The sequence below is a fragment of the Asterias rubens genome, chromosome 5 (assembly GCF_902459465.1).
Source record: "Asterias rubens chromosome 5, eAstRub1.3, whole genome shotgun sequence".
NCBI classification, from domain to species: domain Eukaryota; kingdom Metazoa; phylum Echinodermata; class Asteroidea; order Forcipulatida; family Asteriidae; genus Asterias; species Asterias rubens.
The window spans coordinates 18,325,788-18,341,708 of record NC_047066.1 but is presented as its reverse complement, the minus strand read 5'-3'; the positions used below and the strand labels follow the sequence as shown (position 1 = coordinate 18,341,708).

Here is a 15,921-nt window from a genome sequence, read left to right as displayed (position 1 = left end):
GCGCTCCAGAGTCGTTCCGAACAACTGCTGCAGTCAACCTTTCGACTTCTCGCACGTCGAGTAGCTCCTAACTGTTTCAGACGTCAAACTTTCCATGTCTGAAACAAGTGTTAAGTTGCCTGAAACCAGTGTTCCAGTGTTGCAAAGATTGCTTGAACAAGGATTCAAAACAAATAATAACAAATTACAAATCATGCTCCAAATACAAATGACATCGATTCTAAACATAACGGTACCATGGTAAGTAATTAATTTGGTTCTAAATTTACCTGATGTTTGGCAGTTGTTTCCAGTATGTGTACTGGGGCAGAAACATGTGTATATGTTGCCTGATACCTGACAAGTCCCAGTGTTGCAAGGATTGCTTGAACAAGGATTCACAACAACTAATAACGAAAAAAAAACATGCTACAAATGTCACAAACATGCCACAAAACAGAACGACTTTAACAGAATGCTATATTACAGAAAGTACCACCATGTAGTTTTAAGAGTAATCAACACTCGTGCATTTTAGTTTTTACCTTGTTGTTGGCAGTTGGTTCCAGTATGTGTACTGGGGCAGAAACATGTGTATATGTTGCCTGATACCTGACAAGTCCCAGTGTTGCATGGATTACTTGAACAAGGGTTCACAACGACTTAAAAAATACAACAACATGCAAACGAATGTCACAAACATGCTACCAAAACAAATGACATTGAAATTGAAAACAATGGTGCTATGACATGCATGTCATCAGATAACTTAAAGGAACATTACAGAATTGGTTTTTGCTAACAAAACATCTGCTGGCAGTGTAGGCACTTTATGTAATCCACCATATACATAAACTGACAAACCTATAGAAGTTTGAGATTGAACGGCCATCTGGGTCACGAGAGAATAGTGAAAAACCGATTACAAATTTTGCATTGCATGGATGCCAAAATAAAAATGAATAAAACGCTCACTGAGCGATAAACTCCAAACGCGAAGTTTACTTCTCATCAAATATGACATTTCAGACAGAAATATTTCAAGGGATGTTTTCTACTATCATCATCATAAGACCGTGTAAGTTTTATGTAAATCTGTGATCTTCACGATTTTTGTTTCTTACTAATTCTGTAACATTCCTTTAAGGATGGTTTGAGTTATTAACAAAGATGTATTTTTACCTTGTGTTTCGCAGTTGTTTCCAATATGTGTACTCGGGCAGAAACATCGATATGTGGTGCTTGACAGTGGTTGACATGTTCCAGTGTTGCACGGGTTGGGCGAACAAGGGTTTGTTGAAACTGAAATAAAAGCATACAATCTTATTAATACAATCATGCTAGAAAACAGAATGGTTCTACAATTACACAAAAAAGGAATATTCATTTTGGTATTAACCATATACACTGATGTGTGTTAACACTGTATTATACTCATGTTTTGTTTTTTTCCACAGAACTCTGTAAAGTATCGAGTATACCGTGCTAACACACAAAGAGTTTATGGGTAAAACCAAAAGAGTATTCTTTATCAGTTTATCCCCGAGAAGCTTATGGTTAAGTGTCTTGCTCAAGGAGACAAGTGTCAGAACTGGGATTCGAAACCCACACTCTGCTAATCAAAAACCAGAGCTTGAATCCGGCGCTCTTAAAGGCAGTGGACACTCTTGGTAATAAGACTCAAAATAATAATACTCAAAATAATTATCAGCGTTAAACCTTTCTTGGTGACGAGTAATGGGGAGAGGTTGATGGTATAAAACATTGTGAGAAACGGCTCCCTCTTAAGTGCCATAGTTTTCGGCAAAGAAGTAATTCTCCACGAATTTTGATTTCGAGACCTCAAAAAAAATGAATAAAATGCTCACAATGTGTAAAAGTTTTTTCACTATTTTCTCGTGACCCAGATGGCCGATCAATCTCAAACTTCTACAGGTTTGTCAGTTTTATATGGTGGATTACATAAAGTGCTTACACTGCCAACAACTGTTTGTTAGCAAAACCAATTCTGTAATGTTCCTTTAAGCAGCTCTGTATGAAATTGGGCGTTGGTCTTGAACGGGAAAACATTTGGGGACTTCAAGCTGCTGCTACACTTACTTTCACAGTTGGTGCCTGATTGGCCGTTTGGACATGATACACAAGTGTAGCCAGTTCCGGATCCTGATCTAAAGCATGTTCCCCCATTACAGGTTGAAGCCACATCACAAGGATGTGTAGTAACTATCAAAGAAAAGAAGCATGCATACTACAATAACAAAAGAGCTCAGCTAACGTCTACAGCCAAATAAACAAATAGCAAAAGCATAAGTGATACCATAGATACCCGGAGAACGCTGAGCTCGGCCGCCCTCTGTGTCATCTGTGGACAAGGCATATCGATACAGCGCGCCATACGCGTGTTTGGTAAATGATCTTTGTGTGAGACACATGTATGGCAAAATGGTCATCACTTGACACCATGTAAGGCAAAATGGCAAGATGGCATCGTACATAGACCATTTCTACTGTTTTCATTGGTCAATGTGATGTCTACTGTATGACAAAATATTTTGGCATACATGCGTAAAACAATGGCGTGCGCGCGTCAATAAAAATGGTCTCACAACGAAACCACACACACACAATGACACATACACTCAGCGTTCTCCCGGGTTCTATTTCTAAGAGTGATACTCATCAAGCACAATCATGCTACCAATCAGATTGACTATAGGAACCATAACACCTCTCTTAATATTCATGCATGACGTCACCATTCTAACCCAAAATGAGACCATCGGCACACGTCACGCCACCACCAATACCAGCCACTCGATCTTAGTTGCAGTGGCTGTGCCGATGGCCTCGTCTGGGGTTAGAATGCATGGTGACATTTTGCGTGAATATTAACAGAGGTGTATAGTAAGTACATGTAATTAATTTGGTTCCAATTTTACCTTGTGTTTGGCAGTTGTTTCCAGTATGTGTACTGGGACAGAAACATATGTATCCATTTCCCGATACCTGACAAGTCCCAGTGTTGCAAGGATTACTTGAACAAGGGTTCACAACAACTAATAACGAAAAAACAACATGCAAACAAATGTCACAAACATGCTACAAAACAGAATGACTGGAATAAAAGTTAACACGTCAACAGTGATTTAAGCAATCAACATTGGTATGAATTTCTACTTTGTGTTTGGCAGTTGTTTTCAGTATGTGTACTTGGACATATACATGATAATAACACCAGTTTCCGACAGGCGGCCAGAGTTGCGCCAAACCAAATAGGTTAGGAGCGCCTCTAGGTCAAATAATTTTTTTTCTTCAGACAGGCGAACTTAACATAACATTTACATTGGCTCGACCCATGACAAGATCAACGTCTGAAACCCAGGCGCTCCAGAGTCGTTCCGAACAACTGCTGCAGTCAACCTTTCGACTTCTCGCACGTCGAGTCGCTCCTAACTGTTTCAGACGTCAAACTTTCCATGTCTGAAACAAGTGTTAAGTTGCCTGAAACCAGTGTTCCAGTGTTGCAAAGATTGCTTGAACAAGGATTCAAAACAAAGAATAACAAATTACAAATCATGCTCCAAATACAAATGACATCGATTCCAAACATAACGGTACCATGGTAAGTAATTAATTTGGTTCTAAATTTACCTGATGTTTGGCAGTTGTTTCCAGTATGTGTACTGGGACATGAACATGTGTATATGTTGCCTGATACCTGACAAGTCCCAGTGTTGCAAGGATTGCTTGAACAAGGATCTGGAAAGAATAAAAACAATATATTTTTAAAGCAATATATTATTTCAAATTTTTAACTGATATAAATGGAAGTTACTCGAGTCATAAACAAATTTTGGTTGGACAAAGACAAATAGACTAGAACGGGACAAGAATGTGTCTGTTCTCTACCAAATTCATGAGCTATCTAGCCCGGCCACCCCATCAATTCTTATTTTGATTCGACTAGGCCAAGTTTAACTTTAAGTACAACCGTATTTAGTATGGTTTGTTTGGCCTACATGTATGGTTGTTAATTAAATTTTACCGACTGTTGTGACTGTGAGTGTTAACAGCTGAACTAAGCCTGTTGAGCATCAAAGTTTTTTTACCATCATTTCACACTTTGTTTATGCCTGACAAAACACCTGATGAAGTGTGACTTTGTAGTAACTAATTTGTTATATTATATTTTTACAACTTAAAATTTTTATTTATAAATTATTTTATAAAAAATAAAATACAACTTATTTATCGATATATGAGATTTGTTTTGATTTTCTAATGGGAGCAACAATTAATTCAATCTAACTTATTTAAAGAACAAGATAGAGTCTATCTCTAAAACCAGATGGTTAACGTTTTTAAAATTTGGTTTGTTATTGCTTATCATGTTTTAAAAAAATCGATGCTTTGTACACCATCATTTCGGGGATTTCCCGGTTGTTCGTCCTTTTGCGCATGCTCACACTTCAAGATCGGCACTCACACTCACAGGAGCTCAGAAGAAGAACTAAACAAGCAGCGTAAACTTGTGAAATTCTACTTAAGTTTTCTGAGTTAGTTGCCGGAACACATCGATTGAAAGTTAAACCCTTAGTACCTGCATCACATTTAGAGTTCGTTTTCCAAAAGACAGTGGACTGAGCATCGAGGAAACTCCAAGACTTTCTAGTGCAGTTCTGCAGCAACTTTCTCTTGCAGTTTTGGCACCGCCGTGAACAATTTAAGTTTTAGTGTATAGAGCGCCCTCAATAGTTTGAATTACGCTAGGGCCCCTTCCATAAGGCAAAACATTTTTTTTAAGAAAAAAGTAAAGAGATCATGAGGTGTTTGGCCATAAAAATGGAGGAAAGTGTAATAAAAAGAGGCAGATAAAGGACATGTTATATTCACACTCTTACGTAGTATCCTTTTTTTTTTACTTTGAAATGGGAAAAGCGCCCTCAATTTGACCAAGAAATGAGCTTTGAACTCTATAAAAACAATGTATATTACTGTATAATTAAAATGGGACCGGGCAAGTTAGCCTACCTGTTGTGCGCTGTTTGGTTTGGGGTACAGGTAAATTTACCCTAACCAAATATTAATACTTTACTCCTAATAGCATTATGTCCACCATACTCAAAAATGGCTTATTATGATGCTCTAATCTGCGAAAACAGGAGCAAGCTAAGTTCAATAGTTGCTGGCAAATACACATGGTAATAAAGTTGAAACTTTCATTATCGCGGGACCTTAACTGTTGTATTGTTTATGATATTGTAGTCTATAAACTGTGGTTGGACAGCCACATAACTAAGGTTTTAAATATACACCATGCCCTATTTGAGATATGGACACAAAGTGGATCTGACCAATTTCCTCTAATAAGCAAACAATTTTAAGCAGGATAGGCCGACGTGGTAGGCCTACATGTTATTTTACGATGATCATGTGACAATGACAGTTAACTCTATTCTGTTATTAAGCATTGTTTGTGCTGAATGAGAAAACATTATTGTACGCTTGCATCTCTATAAAATTGGGCGTATATTGAAGGTATGACGCTATAACACTGGGTGGGGTCAATTCGCTTCGTAGTAGTCACAGTGAACAAAATGCATTGATCGAAATTCCTGACTACTCATAAAGGAGTGAATAGCGGGTTTTCCAGCATAATGTAGAGAATGGAGTTAAAAAACAAATTAATTTAACTTAACTTAATTGTATTTATAAAGCGCTTTGACACTGTTTTAAAGCGTTGTACAGCCAAGAAAACCCCCCATTAAAATGCAGGATAAAAAGCATGACCAATAGCAATGGTTTTAAAAGTAAAAAATGCATTGCAAAAATTCCTATTGAACACATTAGCACCTAAAATGCTTCTATCATGCACAATAATTAATTGTACCACATACATACCTGGCCTCCTATACTCCTTATTTCATACAGACAACAATTGCTTTAATTTCAATTTCAGTAAAACTAAACCATTTTCTGCTCAGCGAACATTGAGAGTATGCATAAACAGCAATCCTAGGCTAACAGGTGTTTGAACCTGACTAGCAAATTATAAATTGCACTGATTTTAAAGGGTCTATGTAACTTTTGTAAGACAAAAAACACAATGTCCACAGGTTTACACTAAACTTACACAGTTTGAAGATAATGATGAGAAAGCTGCCCTGAGAATATTACGTGCTGAGGTGCTGTAGTTTTTGGGAAATGAGTAAAACAATGTCATAAAAACAAATTCGTCTCATGAGACGAAAATTATTTTAATATTTTACAAACGTATTTTCATGACATTGTTTTACTCATTTCTCAAAAACTACAGCACCTTAGTAAGTAATATTTGAAGGGAAGCTTTCTTACTAACATTATCTTCAAACCCTGTAAGTTTGATGTAAATCTATGGAAATTTTGAAAAAAACACCCAAATCCTTCAAAGGAACATTATACACTTGGTTTTTTTTTGCTAACAAAACATTTGCTGGCACTAAGCACTTTATGTAATCCACCATTGGTCTTTACATATACTGACAAACCTGTAGAAGATTGAGAACGATCGGCCATCTGGGTTACGAGAAAAATAGCGAAAAACCGATCGCACATTTTGCATGACGTCGAATTAAAAACAAATTAATAAAACGGTCACTGGGCGATAAACTCCAAACGGGAAATTAGTTTTATTTAATCCTCATGAAATATAGCATTTCAGACAGAATTTTTTAATGGAATGTCTTTTACTATGTCCATCATAAGAACGCGTTTTATATAAATCTGTGACCTTCGCGATTTTAGTTTCTTACTAATTCTGCAATATACCTTTAAACAACAACAACATTGTGTTTAACCTGCCACAACAACTGCAAAAATGGCTGACGAATCGATACATAAATTTAGACTGTAGTGCGGAAATCAAGGCAACACAGGGCACAATGCAATGGGTTGCTATAGTAACAAAAACACCTGTTACTGAAGCACTCAGTTAAAACAAAATCAGAATAATTGGCGCCTTCTGGAAGCCATATTGCTCTATGAGCAAACACATGCAATTAAAGGCCTGGACACCAAAATAATTGTTAGAATAAAAACTTGGCTACGAGAAATGGAGGGATGTTGATAGCAACATTGGAGAAACGGTTCCCTCTGAAGTAACGTAGTTTTTGAGAAAGAAGTAATTTCTCACTAAAATATTTGAATTGAGTTCGAGACCTCAGCTGAGGTCTCGAAATCAAGACACCCGGGAAAAGCACACAACTTATGCGACAAGGGTGTGTTTCTTCCATTATTCTCTCGCAACTTCGACGACTAATTGAGTTCAAAATTACCAATAGTGTCCAGTGTCTACAACTAGAATAATAATATTAAGCACAAATGTTGTAATTTTTTTTTCATTTCTTTCATCATGAAAGGGTTCTGTGCATATAGAACTGTTTTTTTATGTGAACACAAATTGTGACAAATAATGTCCAGTCCAGAGTTTTTTTAGGGTAAATTGCCAAATCACATAAAATAACACAGAAAAACTAGAACCCTAAGAAAGAAATAATGTCCACTTGGTGTTTTTGTTTCACAATATATAGTGAGTCACCATTCAAAATGAAACCAACACAAAACATTTAAATAATACGTTAATGCCTAGAGCATTATGGAAATTTGGCTGTGTATTTACGTTTAGTGAACACATTTTACAGGGTAAATACTTTCAATGAATTGCATTGTACAAAACTTGTGACATGCCTATTATGATTTCTTTTATATCACAAACGGCTGTTTCGCACGCAATCTGTTTTGTGAAGCAACCATGCATGTATTTGTAACGTACATTGTGTGTTAGCAGCGGGTGCGACAACAACTAAGTTTGTTATTTTTGCATCAGGGATAACAAAAATCCCCTTTATGTGTTCTTAGCATGTAGATTTCCTTTAACAGGTTCAGTGTCAGACGAAAAAACACATTAAAATATTTATCCCCAATGGAAAAAAAAATATCTATTCAAAACAACAAATTAAGTTATTTTTTTTAGTGACGAAGGATTCTATGTTTTCACTCAAGGGAGTTTGGGGTTATTAATATTCTACAAGCAATTTTGAGAGGTTATATGATGTCTGAACTTTTACTCAATAAGCTTTTTTCCAGAAGACGATCAGAGCATATGATCGAAACGTCGAGTTGAAACCTAGTTTTCAGAACCACCCCAACTCATTTAGAGATTATCGGTACATGGTGTTACGGCAAACCTTTATACTATCGTATTTTCTATCATGCAAAGTTTGAAATCCTTTCAATTTAATAAAGAAAGAATAAGAAAGAATGGAAAATCACTTACTTGTATTTCCACCGGCTCGGACCAATATAGACGACGGTAGTTTTACCCAGAATATATCAAATTGCCGTACAATAGTCACCCTACGTAAAAGAGGTAAATATAATGGAGAAATATTAATAATATGTTTTTTAAATTGACATACTTTATAAGTAGAATACTAAAAGTTATCCCATTGCTCTATAGGCAAAAAATGACTAATGAACATGTAACACCTTTTAAACATATAATTATTTCCAAACCTTTAAAAGTCGAAACGTTTCAATTCTGGCAGTTTCAGCTTTCTTTTATTCAAAAAGGCACGGAACACATACGTTTGTTAACTTTCAAAGACCAGCAACAAAATTGTCCCAAATTGGATGGGTTCAAAAATTGGTCATCGAAGTTGCAAAACAAAATGGTGTGCTTTATTCCTAAAAATGGCTTCAGAACTGAAGTCTTTCTCAGATTCAAATAATAATTTTAGTGAGAAATTACCTTTTTAAATTACCTTTCTAAAAAAACTATGTGAGAGAGCCGTTTCTCACAATGTTTTAAATATTAATCAACAGTTCTCCATTGCTCGTTACCAAACATTGTGCGCCATATTTGTTTTGATTAATTACAAAACGTGTTCAGTTTAGCTTTTTTTTTTTAAGCATAGGCATAGGGTATTCCTCTACAATAATTCAAGTTTCATTATGTAAAAATATAAATTGTTCTCAGGAGAACAAAAATACAACATTTCCTGTTTGAATGGTTTAGTGTTTTAATTGTCTTTATGTGTAGACCACAAGTCAACATACATATTGTTCGTAAAAAACTTACATGCCTTTAGGCTTTTAGCCTATTAGGGGATTACGTTGGTAAAATTGAATACGCAATTTTGCTGTCTGAAAATGGCGGCTCCAGCTGCGTGGAAAAATTAGAACGGAATATTTTTGAATGGCTTAATTCGCGAGAAGGGCATCATGATAAAGCCTTTGTTAAAACATTCAACGTGGGTATTTTTTCTTATAGCCACACTACATGGGTTGGTTATTATTCGAAACCAAGCAAGGTAACCTCAATGTTGTGCAAGTTGTACCCAAGGTTACTGCTAACATAACCCACATACGCATGTAGGCATTGTTAACGTAACAAAACCTATTGTGTTACAGAAACCAGCTGTCCTTGACAGGCCGACAATTTTCAATTTATGTGTTTTATGCATTAAAGGCAGTGGACACTATTGGTAATTACTCAAAATATTTATAAGCATAAAACCTGTCTTGGTGACAAGTAATGGGGACAGGTTGATGGTATAAAACATTGAGAGAAACGGCTCCCTCTGAAGTGCCATAGTTTTCGAGAAAGAAGTAATTTTCCACGAATTTGTTTTCGAGACCTCAGGTTTAGAACTTAAGGTCTCGAAATCAAACATCTAAACGCACACATCTTCGTGTGACAAGGGTGTTTTTTCCTTTCATTATTATCTCGCAAGCTCGATGACCGATTGAGCTCAAATTTTCACAGGTTTGTTATTTTATGCATATGTTGAGATACACCAACTGTGAAGATAATGATAGTGGAAAGCTTCCCTTCAAATAGTACTAACTAAGGTTGTGCAGTTTTTGATAAATGAGTAAAACAAGTCCAAAAATAGTTTTGGTCTCATGAGACCAAAATGATTTTAGCATGTAAAATCCCCTTAACCAGTTATGATATTATACCAAAACCATAGCATAACTGGTTAATACGTTTTTACATGCTATAACTGAGACGAAAATTATTACTTTTACACATTTCTTAAAAACTAAAAAGTAAAATTTCAAGGGAAGCTTTCTACTATCATAATCTTCAAACTGTGTAAGTTTAACGTAAATCTGTGGACATTGTGGTTTTTTTTAGGAAAAAGTACATACCCTTTAAGGTTTTGATACCTTTTGTAGATCCGAGTTTTTGGTTTTGAACTGCTCAGTGTGAATGAATATGTATGTACTATAATACGTTTCGACTTCATAATCGTCAAGCGTTTGAGAATCACAGAGTCGCGTAAATTCGTTGATGCTAAACAAAAATTCGACTCATGAGACGCGAACTGCTTCCGTGAACTCAAAAACTGCAGCACCTCAACAAGTGAAACTTTAAGGGAAGGACAGTTTATATTATCTTTAAAGACACTGGAAACTATTGGTAATTGTCAAAGACCAGTCTCCTCAGAAGTAATTATCCACGAATTTGATTTCAAGACCTCAGTTAGTTGTTGAGGTCTCGAAATCAAACATCTGAAAGCACACAACTTTGTGAGACAATGGTGTTTTTTCTTTCATAGTTATCTCGCACCAATTGAGCTCTCACAGGTTTGTTACTTTATGCATTATGTTGAGATACACCAAGTGAGAAGACTGGTCTTTGACACTTACTACTAGTGTTTTGTGTTTTTATCTTATTCAATACTTACATAAATTTGATATTCCTATTCAAGTTAGCAGGGGGCAACCAGCGGAACGTTTGTGGCAATGTTTTTTCAACGCTCGACATATGTGTGACTGTATCGTCGAGATTATTACAATCAGTCTTCCTAAACAGACCACCAGTATGCGGTTCCCAGCTACCTATAGGTACAGAGGAGGTATCGTCTGCCCGCCGAGCTTGGAGTATGATTCCTTTAAGCGGCATAGTTCCTTGGATCGTTACTGCATGATCAAATAAAGAAATTCAATCAATCAATCAGAAGAAGAATAACAAATCCATTTATACCAAGTTATTTTCGGGGTGGTAAGCAGTTTGCAACAACCAATTATATTTTATCACAATTAAACATGAGAACATCATTTTCTTCACACGTCGAAAAGAATCACCATTTTAAAGACAAAGGGCTAGGTCCGAATATTGAAACACAGCCTGCTGCATGGTTTTGGCACTGTGTAGTCAACAAAATAGCTAAAACTTTGACCCACCTTTTCTCCCAAACACACGATAATCTACTCCGCGGTAGTAGAATAAAGAAAGACAGTTCTCAAAGAACAAGCTCTACCAGGCAAGTATAGATACACACATGGTTTTACCGCAAACCAATTATATATATTGATACCTCACCATATGCAATGCCTCAAATCATATATTTTTCCTTCTGATTTTTTAGCAATGATGACTTACATTAAATATTTAAGAGAGCCACTAATCACTTCAGGTATAAATGCATGTTACAGTTTACAAATTTACTCTTTGAAAACCTTACATGTAGGTCCGCCAACTCGGACATGACGTCTACACTGAACATCTTCGTGTTCTTTCTACAAACATTTATGTCTAGTTCTTTTTGTTTCTTGTTATTCTTCTTCTTTTACAGTAGGGTTCAAGGGTTAATGATAAGGTTGTTTCCACAGCAACGTTGTAAAACAGGAAATAATATACACGATTAGGGCCTACATGTACCAATTAAAGGGTCTATGTACTTTTTGTAGGACAACAAACACAATGTCTACAGATTTTCACTAAAATTACACAGTTTGAAGATAATGATAGTAGAAAGCCCCCGATCCTGAAAATGTTACTTGCTGAGGTGCTGTAGTTTTTGAAAAATGAGTAAAACAATGTCATGGAAATAATTTTCGTCCCAGTGATCATGAGATGAAAATTATTTGAGCATGTAAAAACTTTTTTTTTCATGACATTGTTTTACTCATTTCTCAAAAACTACAGCACCTCAGCAACTAATATTTTAAGGTACGCTTTCTACTAGCATTATCTTCAATCGGTGTGAGTTTAACGAAATCTGTGGACATTATGTTTTGTGCTACAAAAAGTACCCAGCCCTTTAAAACAGTTAACGATTATTCATTGTGGAATTGGCAACAAAATCTCAACAGGCAAGCAAACAGCAATGCAACAAAATACACGTTTCATGGCCTCCCATGATCTCGGCAAAAATGATAAATGCATAATGAAAAATCCATTAGGAAGTTGTTTTGAAATTTAACGGTTTCTATCATGATGCTCCCAATTCAGAGCACTGAAGCACCACTCAAGCAATACTCGCAGACTGGTGACAAGTTATAAACCATGACCCAAATAACACCTATAAATGACAATCCCATCAAATTCTAACTGGATCTTATAGAAAGAACCTTCAATTTGTTATGTTTATGTGGGTGTTTTAAAATGTGAATCCAGAATAACGGTCTTTGTTCCTTTCATAGTTTGTTTTCGGTGGCTTTTGTTTTGTTATAATAATGTTCATCACACAGGTAACGAAACTAGTGTCGTGTAGTAGATGAACATTGTGGTTGGACCGTTATTTTTTGTATAGACCTATGTCTTTTGCGTCTGGCAACCCCAACTGACAATAGATTTGTATTTGCATTGTTGTCCAAACCAAGGGCGGACGAACCGCCAATTACAGGAAAGGAAAAACAAAATTATCAATCTTTAAATTTGCAGATAAAAACCAATACTAAATTCAAAAATTTAATATAGAAAAGCTCAATTAATTAAAACAATTTAATAAACAAATACATACACATACATACAAACATCAACGACAATTAAATTAACAAGTTATGGTTGGCCAATTGTATTTATCTTATTTCAGAAAAATTACTTCGAAGAATACTCATGCGATTTTTTTTTTTGTATAAAGTATAATATCAAACGAGCCAGGTAAAATGGACATAATTATTGAACATTAAAACACAATAACTGAGGGAATTTAATTACTTTATGTTTTGTCCCTTTAAACGTTTAATTAAAAGGCAATAACGTTTACTCCTTCAAATTCTTTGAACTGCAAACACACTAAATCAATACTCAAGGACAACCAGGGAAAGTGGCTATTACATTTAATATGCATTAACGTGGCAGCCGACTTCTAGGGTAGTTAATTAAATCACGCGAGAGCAATTTCATTGTCACAGAGAAATTTCTACGTAGGCAGGGAACTGAGTGATATAGGGGATTTAAGCTTTCGTAATTTAAATGAAACGATATTAGTCTATATAAGTTCGTTACGTTTATGTATATGCACTGTAAAAAGAAACCAGACCAGATCGAATTGACGTAGGTTCAGCAGCCGATTTCACGAAACTTTACGCAACTGCGTAAGTCCACTTGCGCAACGTTTATGGCGCAAGTTGCTCCATAAACGTTGCGCAAATGGACTTACGCAGTTGCGTAAAGTTTCGTAAAATCGGCTGCAGATCTCACAGGCGTGACCCTAAAACTGGTCAGGATGACGCGAAAATAATATGTTACAACTTTGGATTTTAACTTTGATTCTGCGTAATTTGGTACCCGTTGCGGGTACATTTTGTTACCCACATTTTAAACTGCATTATTCCTTTCTATTTTCTATGCACTGATTGTGTATTGATCAATATACATAGCCATTTTTAAGTTGCCTGTTTTTTATTTTCTGAGAAACAGGTTGTTTTTTGGAACATCTTTTCACCATTTAGTTGGGTTGGCTTGTTGGTTCTCGACGTGTACAGTTTTATGTATGTGTCTTGTTAAGTCGTTTTTTGTTTACCAATAACTGCAGAGGTAGTGTGTCTGACACAAGTGGGTGAAATGTTCACTACATTTGCATGAGAGATTATGTAAAGAATAATTTAAAGGAACACGTTGCCTTGGATCGGACGAGCTGGTTTGTAACCGATTGTTATAAAATGCATGATTGGAAAGACGGTTTAAAAGTAGAATACAATGATCCACACAAATTTGCCTCAAAATTGCGTGGTTTTCCTTTTACTTTGACGAGATATAAGGAAAACCTTGCAATTTCGAGACATGTTTGTGTGGTTCTATTTTAATACGTATTCTTACTAACCAATGTATTTTATAACAAACGGTTACAAACGCTTTTTAAAGACCAACTCGACCGATCCAAGGCAACGTGTTCCTTTAAGTTTGACAAAAGTCTGCTGTGGGCTACACTTTGATAAATGACCAAAATAAGAGGCAGACTTGACACAAGTTATTGTAAAAGTATGCCAGTTTTCTTTTATAGTAAAATACATCATTACCCTATGTAAACTTAAACATGCAGATTCAATTGGCGCATTGGACATCAACGAAAGTGTTTTCAACGCCATTGTGAAGTACCAGACCTGTGGGTAGGGGTTTAGATTGGGTGTGAAAAATACTTAAAGACACTGGACACTTTTGGTATTTGTCAAAGACCAGTCTTCTCACTTGGTGTATCTCAACATACGCACAACATAACTAAACTGTGGAAATTTGAGCTAAATTTTTCGTCGAAGTTGTTAGATAATAAAGGAAAAAAAACACCCTTGTCACACGAAGTTGTGTGGCTTTCGGATGCTTGATTTCGAGACCTCAAAATCTAATTCTGCGGTCTCGAAATAAAATTCGTGGAAAATTACTTCTTTCTCGAAAACGTCACTTCAGAGGGAGCCGTTTCTCACAATGGTTTACACTATCAACCTCTCCCCATTACTCGTAACCAAGTAAGGTTTTATGCTAATAATAATTTTGAGTAATTACCAATAGTGTCCACTGCCTTTAAAGATAATTTTCTGGCCCAATAGTTGCATGTGATGGTATGCACTTTGCAACACTCTTTAGGTAGCTTGAATATAAAAGGTTTTATGTTATATCTTGCACCCAACCCTTTTTTGGATTGCGTATTTGCATTCCATATTTGGGCAGAGGCTTTATTTCATGGCGAGGTGAGATTTTTTGGCGTGCCAGGACGACTTGTTCAAGTTTTCACTTGGTAAACCTATTGTCTGCCTAGAATGAGTCAACAATAGAGTGACATTCCCCAACGTTGCACACCCACCATGCGTTTGAATCGAAGAGATTGCAAATAATTCCATAACACAATAAACCTCCAGGCATATAGTCCAATCGGAATGCTATGCTAAATCGCTAATCAAAAGGTGGGAAAACATAAACATGTCACAAAATGTATAGTGTTTTTTTCTATATTGTGGGATAAAGCAAGATGAATCACCACTCGCGTAAACTTTGCAGTTGGTTCTCTGCGCTCAATGGTTTTGAACTTGTACGTCTCATTTAAAGAAGGGCATGGGGTTGGTATGATACAAGCATGGAATTTGACACACAGTCAGAGTAATGACACGATAAAGATATCTGGTGACAGGCAGGCCCATCGCAGATTTTGCTTTAAAATAGTTACAAAACTCCCAAAGCGTCGTTTTCAATTTACATGTTGAAAGATCGTTTTAAATGTTCATTGGTTTTTAGGTTAACCAAATCGAAACTATTGGTAAATGCTCAAAATACTTGTTAGCATACAAACTAACTCGGTAACAAGCAATGGAGAGCTGATAGTACAAAACATCGTGAGAAACGGCTCCCTCTGAAGTAACGTAATTCTCCACTAAAATATTTGAACTTGATTTAGAAACCCCATAATTAGATTTTGAGTTCCTGAAAAGCACACAACTTCGGGGTGACAAGGGTGTGTTTTCGTCCATATCTTGCAACTTCGGCGATCAATATTGAGTTCAAATTCTGACAGGTTTGTTATTTTACTACACCAAGTGAGAATACCAAAAGTGTCCAGTGTCTTTTTAAAAACACTATGGGCACTTTAAAATACAGATGGAACTTCAACCGTTCGAGGTGAGTGTGGCGATTTAAGAATGTATTCATGAAAAGAAGTGAGGTTTACAGAAAGATTA

General features: G+C 36.0%; 1 protein-coding gene across 8 annotated transcripts in view; it reads right to left on the bottom strand.

Annotated features, from left to right (window-relative positions):
* Window positions 1-15,921, bottom strand: part of LOC117290362 (neurogenic locus notch homolog protein 1-like) — an 89,365-nt gene that overhangs the window by 69,516 nt on the left and 3,928 nt on the right. For 3 of the 8 annotated variants that reach the window (XM_033771716.1, XM_033771720.1, XM_033771721.1), the window contains exons 2-7: window positions 10,713-10,947; window positions 8,294-8,373; window positions 3,631-3,738; window positions 2,919-3,035; window positions 2,080-2,202; window positions 1,162-1,281 (exon numbers count right to left, since the gene is read on the bottom strand). In XM_033771716.1, coding sequence (XP_033627607.1) covers window positions 1,162-1,281; window positions 2,080-2,202; window positions 2,919-3,035; window positions 3,631-3,738; window positions 8,294-8,373; window positions 10,713-10,947 — 783 coding nt within the window. Of the gene's footprint in view, window positions 1-269; window positions 387-524; window positions 642-1,161; window positions 1,282-2,079; window positions 2,203-2,918; window positions 3,036-3,630; window positions 3,739-8,293; window positions 8,374-10,712; window positions 10,948-15,921 lie in introns of all 8 variants that reach the window. The other 5 variants (XM_033771713.1, XM_033771715.1, XM_033771717.1 and 2 more) reach the window with 3 other exon arrangements.